This window comes from Phycomyces blakesleeanus (genome assembly GCF_001638985.1).
Source record: "Phycomyces blakesleeanus NRRL 1555(-) unplaced genomic scaffold PHYBLscaffold_29, whole genome shotgun sequence".
Classification (NCBI taxonomy): domain Eukaryota; kingdom Fungi; phylum Mucoromycota; class Mucoromycetes; order Mucorales; family Phycomycetaceae; genus Phycomyces; species Phycomyces blakesleeanus.
The window spans coordinates 215,626-237,426 of record NW_017265162.1 but is presented as its reverse complement, the minus strand read 5'-3'; the positions used below and the strand labels follow the sequence as shown (position 1 = coordinate 237,426).

Genomic DNA, 21,801 nt, shown 5'->3' with positions numbered 1-21,801 from the left:
GGGTTCCTCTCCAATTTGACAAAGCAATTGTCATCATATATGTTGCAGTATGAACATCTCGTTGCCACAATGTATTACAGGTTCTGAAGGCTAGTAAAGAAAGGACAACTTTAGATCGTAAAAAAACCCAGATATTCTTTTATATGATAAGTACAATCTGACCATCTCTTTTTGACCAGTATTCAATCCTCAGTGTGGCTAATATACACTATATAAAATGCTTTCCGAAACCTAACAGCTGAAGATGCTCTTAACGAATCTGAGTACCTGTATATAGATAACCACAGCAATAACAATCTAGTCGCTGTAACATAAACAGTTTGGCTCTTTGAGACCTCTAGACAATTACAGGTAAGTTTTCTGAATAAATGTTTACTTTGAAAATTAATTTCTATTTGTCTAGACATTTTCCAATTTGACTAAATCCCAAGTAGAAACACTGTATTATTTATTCATTTAAATGAAACTTCCGAAATAGACTTCTGGTAGGTGTATCATGTACTCATTATGATTGTTAAGCAAATATTATTAAATTGTGTAAAGTAAGGTGAAAGGGAGGGGAGGTCATAGTGTCTGTCTCTTCAAATAATAGGAATATGTATTCGGCATGCGACCTCAGCTAAAAGTCTTAAATATAGCAATATTCACTAACAATGAACTCTTCCATAAATATAAAGGGTAACCAATGTAAGAAGTGTGCATTTACTGAAAAGGTGACAAGTTGTTCTATTACTAACATATATCTTTATTCTTTTATAGCTTTAAAAGCACATCTATATTTTGTAAACAGGTAAGTACAAGGATAATACACGCTTGGATATAATGTTTATATTTATTTATTTATTTATTGAAGGTAAATATTAAGTATATATATAATTCCAGTCGATAAATCCTATATGCCCATCCAGGAGAGTCCATCGGTGCTCCACATCTTGTTCTTGTGCTTCAAAATCTGCTGTAATAAAAAAGAAAGAAAAAAGAAATATAAAAGTACATACCTGCAAAAACAAACACGCAGAAAAAAACGGACCCAACGAGAAAAAAAAAACTAACTAAAACACAGTACGAAGTTGGGGACATCTCACTTATACGACATCCGGTGGATCAGCACAACACCGAGATGAAGGACGACTAAGCATCAAAAAAAGAAGTTGGCTCAATGCCTTGAAACCCTCGGCCTCGTACTCAGAATCCTGGACACCACCAGAGCTCAGTCAGGGTCCCGAAGGTTAACCTGTTGGCTTGAACCTCGTTATATACAAAATAAGAACAAAATAAAATGCTGAGATGTTTTGCTTTAGCTTATGTTTTGGAACGATTACTCACCGATTAAGGAGTTCACCAAAGTACTTGCGCACTCTAATGAACTCGCCCGCTGGACCGCTATTTTTTTTTTGGAAGAAAAATATGCAGACAAAACACGTTAGTATCTTTTCATGTCAAGTTGGTAAGTAGTAAAATGGAAATTAGTAGCAGATTTTTGCACACAAGAACAAGAGCAGGAGTGTTTTTCTAGGCTTCTGGTTATGTCTTTCTGTCAGTCTATTGCAAATAACAAATAAAGAAGTTAGATCTTGCTCAACATTAATGCACATGAGGTTGGTAGCATTAGCCATTCACTCGTTTTCTTGCATCTGTCAAAGTTGAAAATATGGAGCGCCTCTTTAAAAAAGAAAAAGGCGAAAATATGTTCAGGTTAACTTATGACACCGAACGGGACATGTTTGAGCTGGCTTTAACATGCTGGTGGTCTTTACATTCGTTACTTACCTGGTGTAAACGTAGACAGACCTAAAAGAAGGGAAATACAAGTAAACAGACGCGTATGCCCTTGAAATAATTTTTCCTACGCCAATATAGATGACATCATCATCTATTTGTGATGCAAGCATTCTTAGCCACTGTGAGAGAATTTATTAGAGCAAAATAACCACTGCGGTAAAAAAAAAGGCGTGATTCAGAGGGCGATTCTGTAGAATGCATGTGATTTTTTTAAAATCACCCCCTGAAGCGCAATTTTTTTCTCACAGTGGCTAAGAATGCTTGCATCACAAATAGATGATGATGTCATCTATATTGGCGTAGGAAAAATTTATTTCAAGGGCATACGCGTCTGTTTATCTGTATTTCCCTTCTTTTAGGTCTGTCTACGTTTACACCAGGTAAGTAACGAATGTAAAGACCACCAGCATGTTAAAGCCAGCTCAAACATGTCCCGTTCGGTGTCATAAGTTAACCTGAACATATTTTCGCCTTTTTCTTTTTTAAAGAGGCGCTCCATATTTTCAACTTTGACAGATGCAAGAAAACGAGTGAATGGCTAATGCTACCAACCTCATGTGCATTAATGTTGAGCAAGATCTAACTTCTTTATTTGTTATTTGCAATAGACTGACAGAAAGACATAACCAGAAGCCTAGAAAAACACTCCTGCTCTTGTTCTTGTGTGCAAAAATCTGCTACTAATTTCCATTTTACTACTTACCAACTTGACATGAAAAGATACTAACGTGTTTTGTCTGCATATTTTTCTTCCAAAAAAAATAGCGGTCCAGCGGGCGAGTTCATTAGAGTGCGCAAGTACTTTGGTGAACTCCTTAATCGGTGAGTAATCGTTCCAAAACATAAGCTAAAGCAAAACATCTCAGCATTTTATCTTGTTCTTATTTTGTATATAACGAGGTTCAAGCCAACGGGGTGACCTTCGGGGCCCTGACTGAGCTCTGGTGGTGTCCAGGATTCTGAGTACGAGGCCGAAGGTTTCAAGGCATTGCGCCAACTTCTTTTTTTGATGCTTAGTCGTCCTTCATCTCGGTGTTGTGCTGATCCACCGGATGTCGTATAAGTGAGATGTCCCCAACTTCGTATTGTGTTTTAGTTAGTTTTTTTTTCTCGTTGGGTCCGTTTTTTTCTGCGTGTTTGTTTTTGCAGGTATGTACTTTTATACTTCTTTTCTTTCTTTCTTTTTTATTACAGCAGATTTTGAAGCACAAGAACAAGATGTGGAGCACCGATGGACTCTCCCTGGATGGAAATGTAGAATGTATATACTAAAGACTTTTCTTTAACCAATCAATCAATAAACAAACAAAAATATATCATATACAAAATTATGTTGTTTTTATATAGTTTACATTTATTGTCTTTGCACTTGTATATCTACAAAACATAAGCATTATTATAAAATTAGATAAGAATGAATTCTGGTGCTTTATGTAGGAGTATTAGTTAAGCTCATATAAAAGCAAAGTAAACAAAAAAAAACAATAGTAAAACATAATCAATTTGAATAAGGATAGCTATCTTGAAATCAAATCACAAAAGTCGAATATACCCATGGGGATTTTGATCAAGGGCACTATACTTAAGGATGTTTTCCAGAAATATAGTCCGATCATGTTAAGTTGCTTGGTGGCTCTAAAGATTAAGACAAAAAATGCGCATATATACTATTGAACGAAATCTGGGTTTTTCTTCATTAAACAATATAAAGCTTTTCAATTTGTAAAGTATTCTATGTGCATACTAAAGTTATGTAATGGATATCAATTTAATACTGTTTACGCTGTTTATGATGGATATTGAAATACTTAAATACGTAAATACAACTTTCCTGACTATGTATATACATGCATTGTTTCTTCTTCTTTTTTCTTCTTTAATAATTATTTCTATTTTGATGTAGATGTTTGTCCTACTGCTAATGTGGACGCTTCCTGGATATTATCACAGCCTATTGCGATGTTCTGTCTACATTCTATAGACAAAGCATCACCATTTTTTGGAATTATACGGCTTAGTTGAGTCTGCTGACGTTGGAACCGATAGAGGCAGCAAATAAAACATATATCTATTCCGAGATTGAATATGGTCCCAGTCGATATCCACACCAGTGAAGAGTTCCATATACGATTACACGCTTGTTCGACAACACAACTATCACAGGATTGCATCACAGACAAAAGAAGTTCGGTTTTTTCCTTAGCGCACCCAGCCAAGAACAAGTCTTTGCCTATCACCATCAAAGCCAATTCTGTCACGTCGTTGAAAACACTTAGCAAGGATATTGTGAAACAAGGAAGTGGAAAAAAATATACGAGTCGTAAGAATCGTTTCTATAAAATCCCAAGAACTGTTATTATGGGCTCTGTGTTCTTAGTGCCACCATTCTTAACAGTTATTCTTCACACCTTGCCTTACCTCACTTCACCTTACTCTCTCCCCCTGCGCTTTTTTTTTAGGTTTACCTTGAAAATTCCAATTGCGGCTGTTAGTGCTACGAGGGCTAAAAGAACACTGAATATGGCAGCCATGTACATTGTTGGGCGTACAAAGTGATCGAAGGAAGCTACAAATTGAAAGCAAAACAATGCTCAATCAAGAGCTGTTTCTAGATGGTATGAAATATCCACTCACAAGGCCATTCATTATCCAGAGCCCCCCATGTCTGTTGTATTGCTCTTATCTAATTGTTTTTTATAAAAAAAAACAGCCATCAGTAAGAACAAATCAACATCAACTTGTATTTTGTTGGGTTTTGTGGAAATATATATATCTTACACCATAGACAATAGACAGAACAACTATTATACGGTCTAGGCTCATTATACCTTCCCAGCAGGCTTTGTAGCTGTCCGCTCCCATGATAATGGATAATATTTGGTGTACCAAAAAATAAATAAAAGTGGAGAAGAATAAAAGGCCAAGACTATACTGATAAGACTACGTCCAAATCGGAATACAGAAACCAAGGTCACCTTAATAAATGTAGTTTGTAAAGAATGATGACCTTGTATCTTAATAACTGTTTCCTATACACACCACCCAAAAATGAAAGAAAACGAAGGAATAGAAAGAAATATAAGACATTCCTAATACTTTCTAGCCATTCCAACTACTCTCGCTCTCCTATTGTTCACCATTTATCATCCTAGTATTGTTTCCCCTTTGATTTGATTTGTACAGATGTCTTGTAAGTAAATTGGATATATACAGTATGCTCTGTAATATCACATCAGAAACAATTAACAAGTGTGAAAATATTAGGTTTATTTGATGGTGACCTATAATACCACTTCTTCTATATGTGACAAAATATATCTACATGAAAACATATCCAAAAATCACGCCTCAAGACACCGAACAAAAATAAAGAAAGAAAAGAACAAGAAATTACTTACCGATGTGGGTAGATGGGTGTGTGCATACTCAAGCCAATCTAAATGCACAAATAATCTAGTCAGGAGCATATTTTATTAAATCAAATCAACGAAAATACATATACATGAATTATGACTCCTTTACGTATGTTTGAAAAGCATATTTGAGATCAAATATGATGCAAGCTCTTGTGCAAATAGGTTGACAAAAGAGGTCATTTCTTAGTGTTTTGGGTTACTGTATATATACAGGAAAGGCAATTTTTACCCTTTTTTTAGAGAGAGAAACCTAAAAAGACAAACGCGCACATAGGGACACAGATATACAGTCCTACATATACAGTCTTGACAATGAACTAGTCAAATTTGTATCTTGGTTAATACTGAAAAGTATTTGCCCACCTTTCCTTACTCCTTCCCTAATATATATATATATATATAAAGATTGCATGGTAAATTCAAGATACTGTATTAGCGTCATACCAATATCAATATCAGATAATGTATTAAAAAGCAATTCAAACTACACACAAAGCTTGAGGCTGTAAAAGTTATGGATATGTTATGTTTTCATTCATTTATTTATTATTTATAGAACGCTAATTGACAGCAAACAAAAGAAAACAAAAGGATTGGATTATAGGTCTAGAATATTTTACAAATGGCTATCAAAGACATCAATACCCCAGAAATCATAGGGATCAACAATACGCTTTGAGTTGTCGCCAATAATGTTGTTCAATGCGTTGAAGTCCTCATCGCTGATCTTGCTAAGGTTAATGTTCTCAACAATACGCGAAGGAGTGACAGACTTGGGGATAACAGCATAGCCTCTCTGGACACCCCATTCAAGGAGAATCTGGGCGGCACTCTTGTTGTACTTCTTGGCAATAGCAATCTAGAGAATACGAAGGATAGGTTCACACAGTACAATTAATTTACTGTACATGCAAGCCAGTTGTGTAACTCAGCTGTGTTATACATACCACCTTCTCGTCCTTGAGCAAAGGAGAGTTTGTGCTTCCAAGAGGAGAGTAAGCGGTGACTAAACACAATGAGAGAGATAGAGAGAAAGAAACAAACCCATTTAATACTCATAACAAACCATGCTTAATAACAACTATCAAAACTTACTAAGGATGCCCTTTTCCTTGCAGAAGTTGACAAGATCATCCTGGACCAAATAAGGATGGATCTCAACCTTTTCACAGACAGAGATAAAGATACGTTAATTGAACAGAGTTTAAGAAATACACATACACGTCTATATATATATATATATACATACCTGGTTAGCGGCAGGAACAACCTTTGCGGTCTTAAGGAGCTTCTCAAGCTTAGGGATGTTAAAGTTGCTCACGCCAATAGCGCGAACCTTTTCTTTAGGAAGCTTCTCGAGAGCCTGTAAAGCGAAAAGGAAAATCCATATGTGATTAGTGGCGCTGATTTAAACAGAAAAAAATAAGGCCGTATGCCTCCAATATACTCACAGCATAGGTCTCCGTGAAGTCGGTCGAGTCGGTGAGGATTTTGCCATCCTCTCCTCGGGGAGCATTGTCCTTTCCGGCGGCAAATGCAACAGGCCTAATAAATTAAACGAGTCTTATAAATATCACTGTCCTCCCAATCACACAAATACACACAGAAAGAAAAGAATAACTACTACTTCTGCTACTACTATTACTACTACTGATATATTTTACAAATTTATTACCAGTGGATCAAGTACAAGTCAAGATATTCGAGTTGGAGGTTCTTGAGAGAAAGCTCGAGTGCCTTGGGCACATCCTCGGGACGATGGAAAGTGTTCCAGAGCTTGGTTGTGATAAAGAGCTGCTCACGAGGAATGCCACTGTCCTTAATGGCCTGACCGACCTCGGTTTCGTTACCGTCTAATCGATTATAGCCATTATTGTTAATGAAATGCTTGATTAACCTTGAACTCCAGATCAGCCAGCTTCTTGTTATATTGTATATATATATAGATTTTTTTTTAAAAAAAAAGGAAACTTACAGATATAAGCAGCATCAATGTGACGGTAGCTAAAGAGGGATTTGAATTAGACCACCAAATATTTTTTTGCAATTTATATCAGATTCTGTATATTAAACTTACCCAGCCTTGAGTGCAGCGAGGACAGCATGGTAAACCTCGTTGGGCTTTGCTTGCCATGTACCAAGACCAACAGCGGGAATAGATGCGCCAGTGTTCCTGAAAGCGCATATCAATAGATAGAAAGAAGTCGTTAGTTAAAGCAATTTGACAATGACTTTTTTCGAATTCTTTTTTTCTCTCTTTACAATTGTAAGGGCAGTAGTACTTACAACTTGAGAATAGGGACGGCAGACATTATTGTTATCAGTTATGTGAAGAAGAGAAAGTAAATGCTCATATCACTCGAAAATTGAAGCCTTTTTAATGTCTCTGTCAAAATCTTAATTTTTCGTATTACGATAGATATAATCGCGTCACATAGTGTGACCTTGGAATACTAATGTATATAAATAATATATGTATACGTATGTAAGCATTTCGGGGATTGTATTACAGAATACAATATATATATATATAAAAATGATTCAAGACAAGGTAAAGATTGCGTACTATGATCAAGAACTGGGTGCACCAATGTAATATATAATATTTGTCCATATTTTATTTTATTTATTATATTATATTAATCACCTAGGATTTGTTGCTAAAGAACTAGCTTTTATGAGATGCTTTATAGTGTATAGAGCTTGTATATTTAATCGTTGGGATTTAAACAATTCTAGATAAGGGATCTATCTGCATTTCTATTCTATTCTATTATTGTTTTTTTTGTCAGAAAGTACTGGAACTTATCAAAGAACAATTGATTTATAAGCCAAGAGATTCAATATATTATGTGGTATAACTCGGGAGAATGTTGGGATCATGTACGACTATGGTTACCACCCTTATTATTTTTATACTTTATTTTAGTACATATATAAGGTATCTTTTATGTAACCATGAGAACCCGAACTTTTGTTACTACACAAGTTTGGGATAAAGCTGATAAACGCTTTTATTTATTTATTTACTTCTGGTACATTTGTATAAGTCTAATCAGTCCATTATTAATGTACCCTTACTTAATGAATAATCCAGTGATAAGAAAGAAAGAACCTAAAAAAATATCACGGCTACTTCTATATTACGCTTTACTAACGCACTTACTATGTATATATGGTTGTCATCTTTTTGTTTTTTCTTTTGGTACTCTTAATTTTGTATTTTATCAAGAAAGCACATATCACTGATATCGAATCCCATTAAATTACCGATATTCTGGAATTGTACTAAAAAGTAGGCGCGTTTCAATAGACACTATCTGTGCGTAAAGAATACACTAGCAACTAGTACTAAATATTATAATTATGACTATAGCTATGTATAGCATATTCAATTAGTTGATAGAGAAAGCATATATTACATATTATTGACACATAACAGAACATCATCTCCTAGTATCGATACCAACATCTACGCAAATTCACGGACTAAATCAACAGTATAGCATTCAATTGTTTATTCCACAAACAATTCTTTAATTTGACAAGGAATGTTTACTGTACGATTATCTAATTTTTTTATTTTTTTTTAATTTTGGCACTGCTAATTTTGATTAAAGGAGTACGTCGACATCTTACTTTTGGGTGTTTATTTTCGTGTGCCCAAAAGCAAGCAAAAGTTCCATGAAGAATATCTCTTTTTCTTTAATATAATTGGCCTATTCAGTGAAATATTGTACAATATTCTGTAATCTTTTTTTATTGAGTTACCATTGCAATCATTACCTCACCATGAAACCTTTTCTTTCATTTGTAAGCTAAAAACGGTACTTATAATATGCCTATATTTGTGCATTTTAACATTTATTTATATATAGTTCAATAGTTCAATAGCTTATTAAGTATTGTGCTGTGGTGCACAACAAGCAGAAACGTGCTATTATTTAGGGGAAATTAATTATCCTCTCCTTTAGTTACTAAAAAATTAATTTCAAGTATTTATTTATTTGGTTATTTATTTATAACAGTGACAGCAAGTATTAATGATGTCATTCACTATTAGCTATACTTTTTTATATGCCTTTCTTTGTATTCAGTAACTATTACAAAAACTATGCCAGGAACACTATTGATATACACATTCTAGCATGTCTTTTTTTTTAAAAGAAAAAAAGACGTTTAAATTTATAAAACACTTTTATACGTTTGGACACATGCATATTTTTTGAAGACTCAAACAGTCTATAGTCAGTCTTGTCAAAATTAAAGAAAAAAAATAGATAATGTATATTAGATGTGAACGGAGTGCTTTGTTCGAATAGAGATTCTATTGCACAAAAGCAAACAGGCATGAGGCTTCTTTATCATTACTCTATGTCAACAGCAAGAAAATCAATAGATTATTTGTCACAAATGTCAGATCCAGATCATAATACGATATATCCTTTTAATTAGCCCTGCATGCTTGACAATCATTCATTAAATCCTTTCATTATGTGCTTTATTAGTATAATTATAGATAGAATAAATATCGTGATGGACAATATACTATAGGAACAAAGGACTGGTTAACAAAACGTGGTATCAATACAAGAGTAAATACGTATATAGTTTATTTAACGTTTCCTACAGCTAGGATCCTTTCTCACCTTGAACATTATTATTTTTAATTCATAATTCCTTGTAATTTATCGGAACTTTCTGTAATTCCTTATAACTATTTGTAACTTATCGTAACTCACTGTAATTTTGGTGTAACTGTGTAATTTTGCTATAATCCCAAAAAAAAAGACCCAAATTGTACCCATGGTTACTTTAGTAGTGTGGTGGTACAGCATGAGACAAAATATGAAGACGCAAAGAATAAAAGCCAATAACTGCTGTGTGTGGGGGGTAATTGGCCTTGTATAAAATGAATAAATACATATATATATTTGAATCTAATTGAAATCCAAATTGTAGTATTATGTTTTGTTTTCTTTTTAATACTGAATATTTTACAGTTTAATTAATAAAACCAAAAAAACCAATAGTAATGATAATAATAGCAATTGTATTAAACAATAAAGGCGTATGTTTTCAATTCATTATCCTAATCATTTCTTTATCTCTATCTCTTATATATATATATATATATATATATATATTTGGGTGTGCATTTAATATATGTAAAATCTGCAGTATCCTAGGAGACAAGATAAAATACAAGTCCTTTTTATGTTATGATTATTATTCTGGGCTGTTTATAAATGTATTCATCTTTTCTGTAAGACATTTTGTGTTTATGAAAAAAAGATAGTTTATTTGTATCACTATGTAACTGTTAAGTTTGGAACCATCAAATACAAACAGTAATTATCGGACAACCGTCTTTATTTGTAAATGTACTCTTTTGAGTGCATTAATCTTCTGCAGGTAATTGAAGCATATGAAACCAAAAACAAAACATAATTTGAAACCAGAAAAAAAAAGTAACCTTCTACCATAGTGATACCGACGTACTTTTGTAAAAGAAGCTGTCCTTATATTATATATATATTATTTCTTTAAAATGCCCAATAAAAAGGGAATCTGTCGATCGGTTGCAGGATATTAATGTATTAAAAAGAAGGAAACAAGTGCAAGTATAAGAATAAAAGAAGGGGTGAGTTTGAGGAATGACTAACCTACAATTTGACTATCTTGAATTGGCCCCAAGGATTCAAAGGTGTTGATTGTGTACTGCTGTTGTCAAGCCTTGAATATACTAAGACTATTCAAGATTCTTACTTTGTGTTTTTCAGATATCATTACATACATACATACATACACACATATACGCATATATATGTATAGTTTTATATTTCAAGTAGCAACATCTCTTTTTCTTACTATATTACTACATTACTCTTTTACTACATTATTATCTTATTGGTTGAATTTAATGGAATGCCTGACAGTAAGATGAAACACATGCATATTTACCATCCCCCCTCTTTCCATTTTCCCCAAAAAATCTTCAAATAAGATACAGTCTCGCAGTAAATAGAGCTGTAGACATATTCTTTATTCTATATATAATATTATAGAGTTCTACAGACTTCTACAAGTAAGATACCTACATACATACATACATTTATATACTTAATATCCATGATTGTGAACAGTACATTAAAACACTATAATGTCACGTTTCATTGTGTAATCTTAACAACAAACTTACACATATTCTTCAACAGAACTTCTTTAACCTGAGGTATGGGTAACTATAGAGATAAGCATTATGATTATTAAGATTATCCTTATCCTCATTACTATTATCGTAAACATTCTTTAAAGAAATTCATTAGGTATTTTTACTGCATTTTTGGTAGTTGTTATATTCTGTATACATAAATATAAATCAACCAACCAATAAATGTTTGTTTGCTCATTTAATAACAGTAGTAGTAATAAATTATTTCTATTATCATTATTAAAAAAATCAAGCCCTCTAGTCATGGATAGAATTCATCAGACCACACAGTGATACATATACATATACATATACATATACATATACATATACATATACATACACAAATATATATATTACAACAGGCGGGCCTTTGAACATAGTCGACGTCATTGTGTTCTGTTGAAGGTGCAAATATCCTACCTCTTTACTTTGCCTCCATACCAACCAAAAAAAACCATTATTTTTTTTTAATCGCCACCTTTTTACTTTTTGCCCCTCTTTTTTTATTTTTTTTATTTTTTTCATTCTTCCTTTTGTCATAGTTGCACTGTGCTGTGCGCGTGTATGCTTACAGCACCCCGCCATCTCGCAGTATGAGCTCGTCTCCCCCCAAACACTCCTTGTCCCTACCAACATCAGGTACCCTCCCTCCGGTGCTGCCTACACCTTCAAGCTCTACATCGGCATCAGCCCGATCCTCCCCTCATCCCAGAAATGAACTCGAGCAACAACTTGCAGAAAAGGAAAAACAACTGCAAGCGACTCGTAGTGTAATTGAAAAAAACGTGTTTGCAAAACAAATTAATCAGCTCAAAGACAAGCTCAGAGAACTCGATTATCAGCAAACCAACCAACAAACCACCAACCAACAGCAGCAGCAACAACAACCATCACAACCATCACAACAGGCCGGCTATGAGAATAATCAACAGCGGGCTCCATCCATGGATAATTTACCGCCTGTAACTATGGAGAAACTTCGCAATCTAGAGCGTGATTTTAGTAACCATAGAGTCAATCCTCTCTCACCAAGTCTAACAGCTTTCCGTAAAGAAAAGGTACTTATCTATCTATCTACTTATTCACCAGTATCATTATTGTAGATTTATTATTTAAATTATGTATATATGTATATATCGACAACATGTTACATTGAAAAAAAAATTAACAAAAATCAAAATCAAAATCGAAATCGAAATCAAAACCAAAACCGAAATCAAAATCAAAATTCAAGAAAATAAAATGATACTAATCAAAAACAATTTACATTATCAAAGCTCTTGGGACAACGTTCAACCGGCCTCGAACCACTCCCTAGCCCTTCATCCTCAACCCTCCTACCCCCCGTTCATGGGCATGACTCAACCTCAATACTTCCTCTTCCACCGTCACTCACCGGCTCAACCCCCACCAAACGAAGATCAAAAATACCCAATAACGATCGTCGAAACACCGACATTGAATTCGCCACCGAAATCGGTCAGGGGCTGCTGTTGGAAGTCCGGAAGATGCAAGCTCTCTTACAAGAAAAGGAAGAACAGCTGCGAGCACTAGAAATCCAAAAAGCAGACCTCGAACGAGCCGCAGAGTCCATGGCAAAGCAGCTCCGTCAACGTGAAGAGAATGAAGGTAAGGTGGAACGTGCTTTGTAAGAGGAACAATTGAATTGAATTAAATTGAAAATAAAAAATAAAACGTTTTTGTTATTATTATTATTGTATATATATTCTTGTACCACGTTTGACAGAAAAGCTTCAGCAGGAAACATGGAACCTCGAACTTGCCAAGCAAGAACTCACAGTCAGCGTTACCGAACTTCAACAAAATCTTTCCAAAGCACGTAGTGAGCAGAACAAACTCTCAAAGCAACTCAATCAACTGGTTTCCGAAATCGAACAACTTCGGGATCGTGAAGAGAAGCTAAATGCGACCGTCGACCTGATGAAGAATCGCCACGAGCAGGACATGTCCGCAATCCGCCGCCAATCTGCGGGACTCCAACGTGAAAAGAGCGAACAGTCCAAGCAAATCGAAGCCCTCACTTCAGAACTAGCAATCGTAAAGGCCCAATCGAAAATTGCCAAACGCAGTGATCCAGACTTACGACCCTCGGCAAGAAGTACAGGAGGAGAAGCCTCGGAAGAAGCAAACAATGCAGAGTTATCCAATGTTGCCAAAGAAGGAGGAGGAAGCTCACCCAATACCACACCACCACCCTCCCCTAAGCAAACCCCTACTCGCAACCAAGCCCTAGAAGTCGAAACTCTCAAGACGTCGCTGGGTCACGCCCATCGAATGGTCTCCAATTTACGTTCCCATCTGCATAAAGAAAAGGCTGAAAAATTCGAGCTCAAGAAACTCTTGTCCGAGTCACAAGAGACGATTGAGCAGTTCCAGAATGACCCTCGTTTGTGGGTCGATGCCGGAGCACCTGGACGAGTGACCAATAACAACAATAATAGTAGTACTAGTCCCACAGACGCACCCACTCGGAAATCGCACAAAGCAAAGCGAAGAGCACACCAATCTCGAAAGACTCGAAGCATGAGCCGGCATCATAGAGGTGGGGATGATATTGCTGAAGAAACATCGGAAAATGAGAAACGCCGAAAGCGCAAGGATTCACAGCTGTCTCAAGCGGGGGCATCTGTTTATACTTACTCCTCCGTCTATTCATCTGACAGTGAACTGAGCGCCGAGAGTGACAATGATCAAATTTCCCCTATCCTCCCTGGCTATTCCTCCCTCGAACTCGAACTCTCCAAAAGCCAGTCTAAAAACCCCTCCCCTTCAATTTCAACTAAAAAACCTACCTCTCCTTCTACATCCACGTCTATATCTATAACACCTACTACTGGTACTGCTGCTAATTCTAATGCTAATGTTAAAGACTCCATGGCACGTTCACTAGGAGACGAGCTGAACGCAGCCAAGAGTGGATCAGCTGGCGAAGCCGCAATCACACCCGCATCAGCAACATCCGCAGCCGAACAGGAAAGCCACGATATTGTCCCTAACAACAGTAACAATGCACCATTGAGCTTAGGTGCCGAATTAGCTGCAGGTGGTGCTATTATTGGCGCCGGTCTTCTATCTCATTTCTCTTCACACAACGTATCAAACGAGAACATTGCTCCTGTTCCTACACTTGCACCTGCACCTGCACCTATCCCTGTCCCTGAACCACGTTTTGTCGAATTGTCCCAAACCAACCTTCCGGCCGTCGAATTCTCTCCGACAGAGGTACATGACATTGCCGTCCAATGCGTTCAAGTGTCAACCAATGACGCTTTTGCCCAGAGCATTGAGGTCCTGACCAAGGATAGTGGCGTTCAGAGCATTTCTGTCTCAACCGCCGATAGTGGCGTTCAGAGCACTAGCGTCGAAACAATGGACAGTGGAGTCCAAAGTGTCGCCATAGAAAGAACGGATAGTGGAGTTCAGAGTGTTGCCATAGAAAGAACGGACAGTGGAGTTCAGAGTGAGGTGGTCATGACAAATGACAGTGGTGTCCAGAGCGAGATGGGCGAGACTGTTGAAAGTGCTGACATGGGCACCCAGTGCGAAAGCTTTGTAGAAAGCGTCGACATGGCTGTCCAGAGCGATATTTCGACCACACACGACGTTAGCGTCCAGAGCGAGATTGAAGAAATGCTCGAATCTGTCGAAATGGGAACACAATGTACATTGTCTGTCGAAAGTGCTGATGTAGGTATCCAGAGTGACTCATTGACAACCCATGACATGAGTGTACAGAGCGATATATTCAATTACGTTGACCATGGAGTACAGTACGAAGAATTACCCGCAGTACACGCTCAAATCCAATGCGATCCAGCAAATCTTGTTCACCAATCTACTCAGTGTGAGCCAAATGAAGCCGTCGATGCCGGCGTCCAATACGATGCACCTGTTGTTGAAGAAGCGATTGTTCTGAGTGATTCCAAGCCAGATTCCGCTGCTGCTGCAATAGTAACTATTCCCGAAGAGGTGGCCACCAAAAACTTACAGAATGATGTAGTTCGTATGGACAGAGCTGTTCAAGTCGATATATTAGCAGCAGAAAACAATGACTCTTATGCTGTCAAAGATCTCTTGACTTCTGCCGTCAGCGCTGTTGGACTTGGTGCTTTGGTCTCCAAAGTCATTGACTCTGCACATGCTATCCCTGAGGATCAGTCTCATGTAGCCAAGCAAAGATCAACTTCTTCTGGATACGAAACAGAAACTACATTGAGAAGCAATTCTTCGCCTGACTCCCTCAACGACACCGCCACCACCCACAAGAGTAACAGACCAGAGACTCCTGTAGTGATTGTTGAGCCAATTGTCCAGACCAGAGAAGAATCTCCATTAGTGTTATCTGATAATTACATGTCCTTACCCGGAAAGTCGCCCGTTACATCACCATCATCAGATGGTTCTGTGGGATCACCTTCTTACTTTTCTTCACCAGAAGAACTGACAGATGCCAAGAGATTATCTTTCCGAGAGGCCCTCGAGCATCCCGTTCAGTCAAAGATGTACACCAAGGAAGAAGCTGATGAGATGGTAGCAAGTGCCGTGGCTGCCGCTGTGGCTGCCGCCCTTGCAAAGAGTCAGACAAGTGAGGATTTCCAGAGTGACGTTCGATCCCTGTCTGATGATAACAAGCGCCACACCTGTGACATGAGTTCTAACAACATTGGCCGTACTGGAATTCGCAAAGCCAATACACCTAGCCTGGCTGATCTTGCTGCCCGTGGTTCTTCATTAAGAAGCAGCAATAGTATACGTTCTACTAATGATGCTGTCACTGCTGCTGCTGCTACCGCTGCTAGCTCCCTTGTCCCTCAACGTCCCACCAGCCCACCACCGGCATCATTGCTGTCTCGTGTCGGCTATGCAAATTCTATCAGCACCCTTGAAAGTTCGTCACTGCGATCTTCGGTTTCGAGCCGTGAACACAAGGGCAAAGCTCCTCTCTACATCACCCAACAAGACGAGTCCTCGCCCCAGATGTACAGTTCTGTCTACGTTGATCCCAACGATATCATTTATCAGGGTAGACAAGATCTAGATCCTCGCCGTGATCAACAGAGCCTGTCTTCTGGAATGTCGTTTGAGAGTCTGGACGGACAACGTAGCAGCAACCAACAGGGCCTCAATATCCACAACAATCCCAACATTTCACATTCCGTCTCATCGCATTCGGAAGTAGCTTCTCAAGGCTCTCAATCGCTCCACAATGCTAGCTCAGGTCCAATTGCTCTTGTTACCGATACAATGATTGGAGAATGGTTGTGGAAGTACACCCGTAAACATGTTGGCAGTGGTCTTTCAGAGAACCGTCACAAGAGATATTTCTGGATTCATCCTTACACACGTACCCTTTATTGGAGTACCCAAGCACCTGGTGTCGAGTCCCATGTCACAAAAGCCAAGAGTGGTAAGTTTGTAGATTTCACTATACCAAATATGATAAATAATGATAGTGATAATAATTAAGATAATTGATTAAGATAATTGATTAAAAATTAATTGTGATATTTACTTTTACTTTATTTGAAATAGCTTTCATCGAGAGTGTCTCTACTGTAGAGGATTCCAACCCAGGTGTTGTTGGAATGCCCAATGTTAGCTTGATGATCAAGACAAACACTAGATTATTAAAGGTCACCGCGCCAAACATGGAACGCCACAAAGTTTGGTTGGAGGTAAATACAAAAAAAAGACTGTGGCTTAAGTTTAGAGAAAGTAATGCTGATAATACACTGGTATTTAACCGTTTTGTACTATGTTATGCAGTCCTTGTCTTACTTGCTCGCACGGGCCAATACGGACCAGCAGCAGCAGCAACAACAACAGCAGCAACAACAACCCGGGACCGGTACTGCAACAATGCTTAATAATCTAGAGTCTGAACAACAAAACCCTCGTCTCACTGTGCCACCATCAGTGTCCTCTAGCGGTAGAGTATCTCTCCTGCGTAAGCGTAGTATACAACAGATCCAAGACTTGTTCCGTAGTGGTTCCAACAGCTCGCGGTTAGCAACTGCTTCTGGTCGATCGACGCCTGCCGATCATCACCAACACGGATACGACGGTGACGATGATCCGTTAGAAGATGTTCGAATGTGCTGTGATGGCAAACATCATGTTTCCAAACTGGAGAAAGATCATCTTCACCGGCCTACCTATCGGAAGCGAACGAATAGACCACCAGTCTCTTCTTCAAAAAACGTAGTGTTTTTTTTTTTTAAAAAAAAAAACAAAAAACAAAAGGTGCTATATATATATATATATTTTAACTATCCATTTTGTTTTCCTTTTTGAATTGTTAAACATTTGTATGTATGTATTATTTATTTTTTACTTGACCTACTTCCTTAACTCCTTTCCTTTATTCCCTTCATCTCGTATTATCCTTATTCTTATTCTTAACACTATTAATATTAGTATTAATTATAGTATTAACTTATAACCTCTCACTCCTTTATCCCTTTCTTTTCTCTCTCTTCTTTATATTATCCCTCTCTCCCTTTCTCTTCTATTTATCCTTAGACATCTTCCAATCTTCCTCTTTATCATTTAACTCGCACTGCTCCTAATTCGACTTCTTCTTCCTTTTTTTTTTACTACTTCATTGCACATCATGTTTATCCTCCTCTCATCAACATCTTTGTATGACAAACCTCTTTTTTTTATTTTATTTTTTCTTTCAAAACCAAAAAGATTCATTATGGTATTCCTTTCTTCTTCTTTCTTTCTTTCTTTATTTAACGAGCTTTTCTGCCTTTCTTAAGAGGAAGATTTTACTTCTATATTTTTTTTTCAATAATAATAAAAAAAAAAGATAATAATTCCAAAAATCAATTAGTTAATTTTATATATAAAAATGTGTGTGTGTGTTTGTATGTTTGCTTGTAATTATGCCGCTTGTGATTTTTGTACAGCCAACGACAAAGCATAGCTGAGTGAAAATCTCCACATCAAAAGTCACACCAAGTAGAGACAGTAGATTTAGATAGAGAAAAAGATAGATGGCTGTGAAACATCTCTCCATCTAAAAAGAAATCTTTCTTTCTCTCTCTCTCTCTCTCTCTCTCTCTCTCATTAATTTTATTTTATTTTGGTTGTTTGTTTGCTTGCTTGTTTGCTTACTTGCTTGTCATTTATTAATATTATTCTTGCTGTTATTAAAGAGACAATAATATTATCATCACAAAAGAAAAGCAATGGCTTATTCACAAAGACTAGCTTTAAATTGTTTGCTCACAAGGCAATGCATCTCAAGTGCACTAGCCCGTATTACACATAAGCCAATATTAGCCAACCATAGTTTAGTGCGCCATCTTAGTTTCGCAAAAGGTAAAGTTAAGATCAAGATATAACGGCAATACATGGGTCTAGAGAGAAAGACAGCCGATAGTATACTTTGGTTGTTGGTAATGTCAAAACTCATCAACATGCATCTAATGTCTCCTAATGAACAGGAATCAAGGTTGCTAATGTCATTCCTGCCATTTGTCTACAAAAGGTATTTCGTTTTTCTATTCTTTTACTAGGAATAATAATGATACTGTATAAGCCGCCGGTTTTTTAAATAAATATATAATATTATTATAAAGTGATACTCAACCCCACACTCATATTGTAACTATGTACATCTACCTTTTGTAGAGGCAATTTCATGCTTCAGGTAAAATTGGCGTACATTGTACTACACTGAGCTGTCAAGCTGAGCATTATAATCACTTCTTCCTTTGTGTATGAGTGTTGTTTTTTTTTTACTGATCTTCAATATGTAGAACCCACAAGAGCATTAAATAAAGACCCATATGAAGTATTGGGCACATCCAAGACTGCATCTCAAAGTGAGATAAAAAAGGCTTATTATGCTGTAAGAAAAAAAAAAGAAAAAAAAATAGATGGGTAGAAAATATAATGTTAAATTTATTCATTAAAATTAATAACTTTATTTATTAACTTTTTTCTTTCTTTCTTTAAAAGCTCGCTAAAAAGTATCATCCCGACACCAACAAAGACAAAGACGCTCGTGAAAAATTTGTTCAAATCCAGGAAGCCTACGAAATTCTATCAGACGAAGAGAAACGAAAACAATATGATCAATTTGGATTTGGATTCGAAGGTATAGATACATGAGAAAATACACAAACTCACTCACTATATATATATATACCGATATTAAAACAAACTCTATTATTGTAGGTGGTCCTGGTACTGGACCAGGACCTGGCGCTTATAGTACAGGTGGATTCCAAAACGGATCAGCAGGTTTCCATGGTGGATTTGATCCCAATGATATATTTAGTCAATTCTTTGGTGGTGGATTTTCGGGAGGAGCAAAAGGAGGCATGGGTGGCATGGGTGGTATGGGTGGAGGAGGAGGAGGAGACCCTTTTAGGCACATGAGCGGTGAAGATCTTCAGGTATAACAGAAACCAAAAGAAAGAGAGAAAGAAAAGGTCATATAGTATATTTAAAGTAGTACAAATCTTTCTGTACAATAATCAACGTTCCTATTCTCATATTCTTTTGTTATTTGTTTTCAGGTGCCACTCAATGTCACTTTTATGGAAGCTGCAAAGGGTGCAACAAAAGATGTAGTAGTTGAGCGAGTTGTCAGTTGCTCCTCTTGTAAGGGATCTGGTCTGCAAAAGGGAAAACAAAAAGAAAGTTGTTCATCCTGTCATGGGTCTGGAGTACAAAACATATCAATGGGCGGGTATCAGATGCAGTCTACCTGTCAAGCCTGTGGAGGACGTGGAACATCTATTCCTCCAGGTGCTGGATGTAATACATGCAATGGTCTGGGAAAGGTCAGAGAACGAACGACAGTTCAGGTCAATATACCAGCTGGTATAGACAACAAAGCACGTCTACGAATCCCGGGTAAAGGAGATGCTCCTATGCAAGGAAATGGCTCTAATGGAGATCTTTTCGTCTCTATAAATGTAAGTGAAATATTATTTATATTTATATCATAAAGAAGACTTTCTTACACTTCCCTGTAAATTTGACTTCTTCTTTTTGTGTGTGCAATTTTACCTACTTTATAACTAGATATTACCATCTAAAACCTTCCGGCGACAAGAAGCAGATGTTTTTGTCGACGTAAAGATTCCATTCTACAAGGCAATTCTAGGTGGTAAAGTCCGAGTCCCTACTATTGATGGTGATGTTGAGCTTAAGATCCCACCTGGAACTCAACCGAGCGATGATATTGCATTACGTGGACGAGGCATTAAATGCATTCGAAGCTCTACAAAGGGTGATCAAATCGTTACTGTGAAAATAGACATGCCTAGGTAAGATATACTACCCAAAAAAAATTGATACATAATTAACCCTGTATTTATATTTATTTTTTTGTATCAGAACCTTACAAGGTAGACAAAAAGAAATCATCCAAGAGTATGCAAGACTGGTGGACCCTGAGTATCGATAAATCCTAAAAGACCAGCAGCAAACGTAAATACATAAAACCCCGTAACTTAACGCTGGAAGTACAGCCTTTAGAATATACATACTTAGACACATACACATACATATAAAAGTAAAATAATGATAATGATAATGAAGAAATAGCCTATAGGTATTGCAATTTATATTATATTATGTATATATTGATCCACACCGAATATAAATATACTTTTGACTGATAATATACAATTCGACTGCTACTTGACTTTCTCGGATTTTATCTTTATTTTGGCTTTGAAGAATACTAACCCATATACTTAACATATAAAGAACCCAGCATCAGAAACGTAGCACACATAATACACTTTTACACCTCACATTGCCTTTAAGACAACCAGGCAATAATCAGCAGAGAGCTTTAAGTTAGGGAGCCAAATAGCTATAAAAACGTATATAATATTATCAACTAAGTAAAATACATCATCATAGTACCTACTGATCATTTTTATTTTTATTTAGTTAAATTTATAGCCTTGCGAATACCAGAATTGCCGTCTACATCCTATAGAGAAGGAACACCAAAATTCATCAGGGCAAATCAGCAACAGACTGAAAAGAAAGTAAAATGGCAGTTTTGACGTGGTTTGTAAAGAGCCTAGGTCGCAATTAAATTAAGAACATATCCAAGCTAAAAATTTAGATGATTCTTTCTGATCAATTTTTGGTAAAAAATAAATAAATATCAAATAAAAACTCAAATTGATCCAACATTGAATACAGTAAGGGACAGTAACTCATTCTCGTCTGATTCTAAAAGGGTTTCTTTTATCATGGCCAAAACCCAGTGTTATTTTGTTTTGCAAAATGTATCATTTTTCTTTTCTTTTAGAAATTACACTTTCAAAATTTTACCCTTTAAACATTTTTGTAGAAAAGAAATTGATTTGGGGCTACATATGA

General features: G+C 36.6%; 6 protein-coding genes across 6 annotated transcripts in view; 3 read left to right on the top strand and 3 right to left on the bottom strand.

Moving 5' to 3' along the window:
* Positions 1–1,233, top strand: part of PHYBLDRAFT_174166 (hypothetical protein) — a gene marked incomplete at both ends in the record, with an annotated part of 2,585 nt that extends 1,352 nt beyond the window's left edge. The window contains 6 exons of the mRNA XM_018437201.1: positions 320–351; positions 404–430; positions 678–687; positions 760–790; positions 866–957; positions 1,064–1,233. Of these exons, the coding sequence (XP_018285509.1) occupies positions 320–351; positions 404–430; positions 678–687; positions 760–790; positions 866–957; positions 1,064–1,233 (362 nt within the window). The remainder of the gene's footprint in view (positions 1–319; positions 352–403; positions 431–677; positions 688–759; positions 791–865; positions 958–1,063) is intronic.
* A 1,419-nt stretch (positions 1,234–2,652) lies between these two features.
* Positions 2,653–3,398, bottom strand: PHYBLDRAFT_69343 (hypothetical protein; the record flags this gene model as incomplete). Its single annotated transcript, XM_018442079.1, has 3 exons — positions 2,653–2,860; positions 2,975–3,062; positions 3,335–3,398. The coding sequence occupies 3 exons, from the start codon at positions 3,396–3,398 to the stop codon at positions 2,653–2,655; spliced, it is 360 nt and encodes a 119-aa protein (XP_018285508.1).
* A 273-nt stretch (positions 3,399–3,671) lies between these two features.
* Positions 3,672–5,378, bottom strand: PHYBLDRAFT_174165 (hypothetical protein; the record flags this gene model as incomplete). Its single annotated transcript, XM_018437200.1, has 6 exons — positions 3,672–4,115; positions 4,248–4,348; positions 4,417–4,465; positions 4,611–4,811; positions 5,181–5,235; positions 5,305–5,378. 6 exons carry the CDS (start codon positions 5,376–5,378, stop codon positions 3,672–3,674), a joined length of 924 nt encoding a protein of 307 aa, XP_018285507.1.
* Positions 5,379–5,691: 313 nt separating this feature from the next.
* On the bottom strand, positions 5,692–7,529 carry PHYBLDRAFT_128049 (hypothetical protein). Its single transcript, XM_018429200.1, has 9 exons — positions 7,485–7,529; positions 7,276–7,371; positions 7,174–7,202; positions 6,874–7,051; positions 6,650–6,743; positions 6,448–6,561; positions 6,294–6,360; positions 6,146–6,204; positions 5,692–6,057 (listed from the first exon to the last, which is right to left on the bottom strand). Exons 1-9 carry the CDS (start codon positions 7,508–7,510, stop codon positions 5,815–5,817), a joined length of 906 nt encoding a protein of 301 aa, XP_018285506.1. The 5' UTR covers positions 7,511–7,529; the 3' UTR covers positions 5,692–5,814.
* A 5,343-nt stretch (positions 7,530–12,872) lies between these two features.
* Positions 12,873–13,383, top strand: PHYBLDRAFT_103357 (hypothetical protein; the record flags this gene model as incomplete). The annotated part of the gene is made up of 2 exons (XM_018427763.1): positions 12,873–13,044; positions 13,163–13,383. Coding segments are annotated over 2 exons (393 nt in total), but the record flags the coding sequence as incomplete, so codon positions are not given.
* Positions 13,384–19,225: 5,842 nt separating this feature from the next.
* On the top strand, positions 19,226–20,730 carry PHYBLDRAFT_24070 (hypothetical protein; the record flags this gene model as incomplete). The annotated part of the gene is made up of 5 exons (XM_018439830.1): positions 19,226–19,297; positions 19,408–19,546; positions 19,648–19,847; positions 19,971–20,372; positions 20,482–20,730. Coding segments are annotated over 5 exons (1,062 nt in total), but the record flags the coding sequence as incomplete, so codon positions are not given.
* Between the last annotated feature and the right edge of the window lie 1,071 nt (positions 20,731–21,801).

Bases quoted from the DNA above. Each gene is read 5' to 3' on its own strand.
- PHYBLDRAFT_128049 (XM_018429200.1), bottom strand. From the start codon at position 7,510: ATGTCTGCCGTCCCTATTCTCAAGTT. The intron at 7,052-7,173 runs GTAAGTTTCCTT...ATAATCGATTAG, and splicing joins CATTGATGCTGCTTATATCT to ACGGTAACGAAACCGAGGTC. The intron at 6,361-6,447 runs GTATGTATATAT...GTCTGTGAAAAG, and splicing joins TTGTTCCTGCCGCTAACCAG to GTTGAGATCCATCCTTATTT.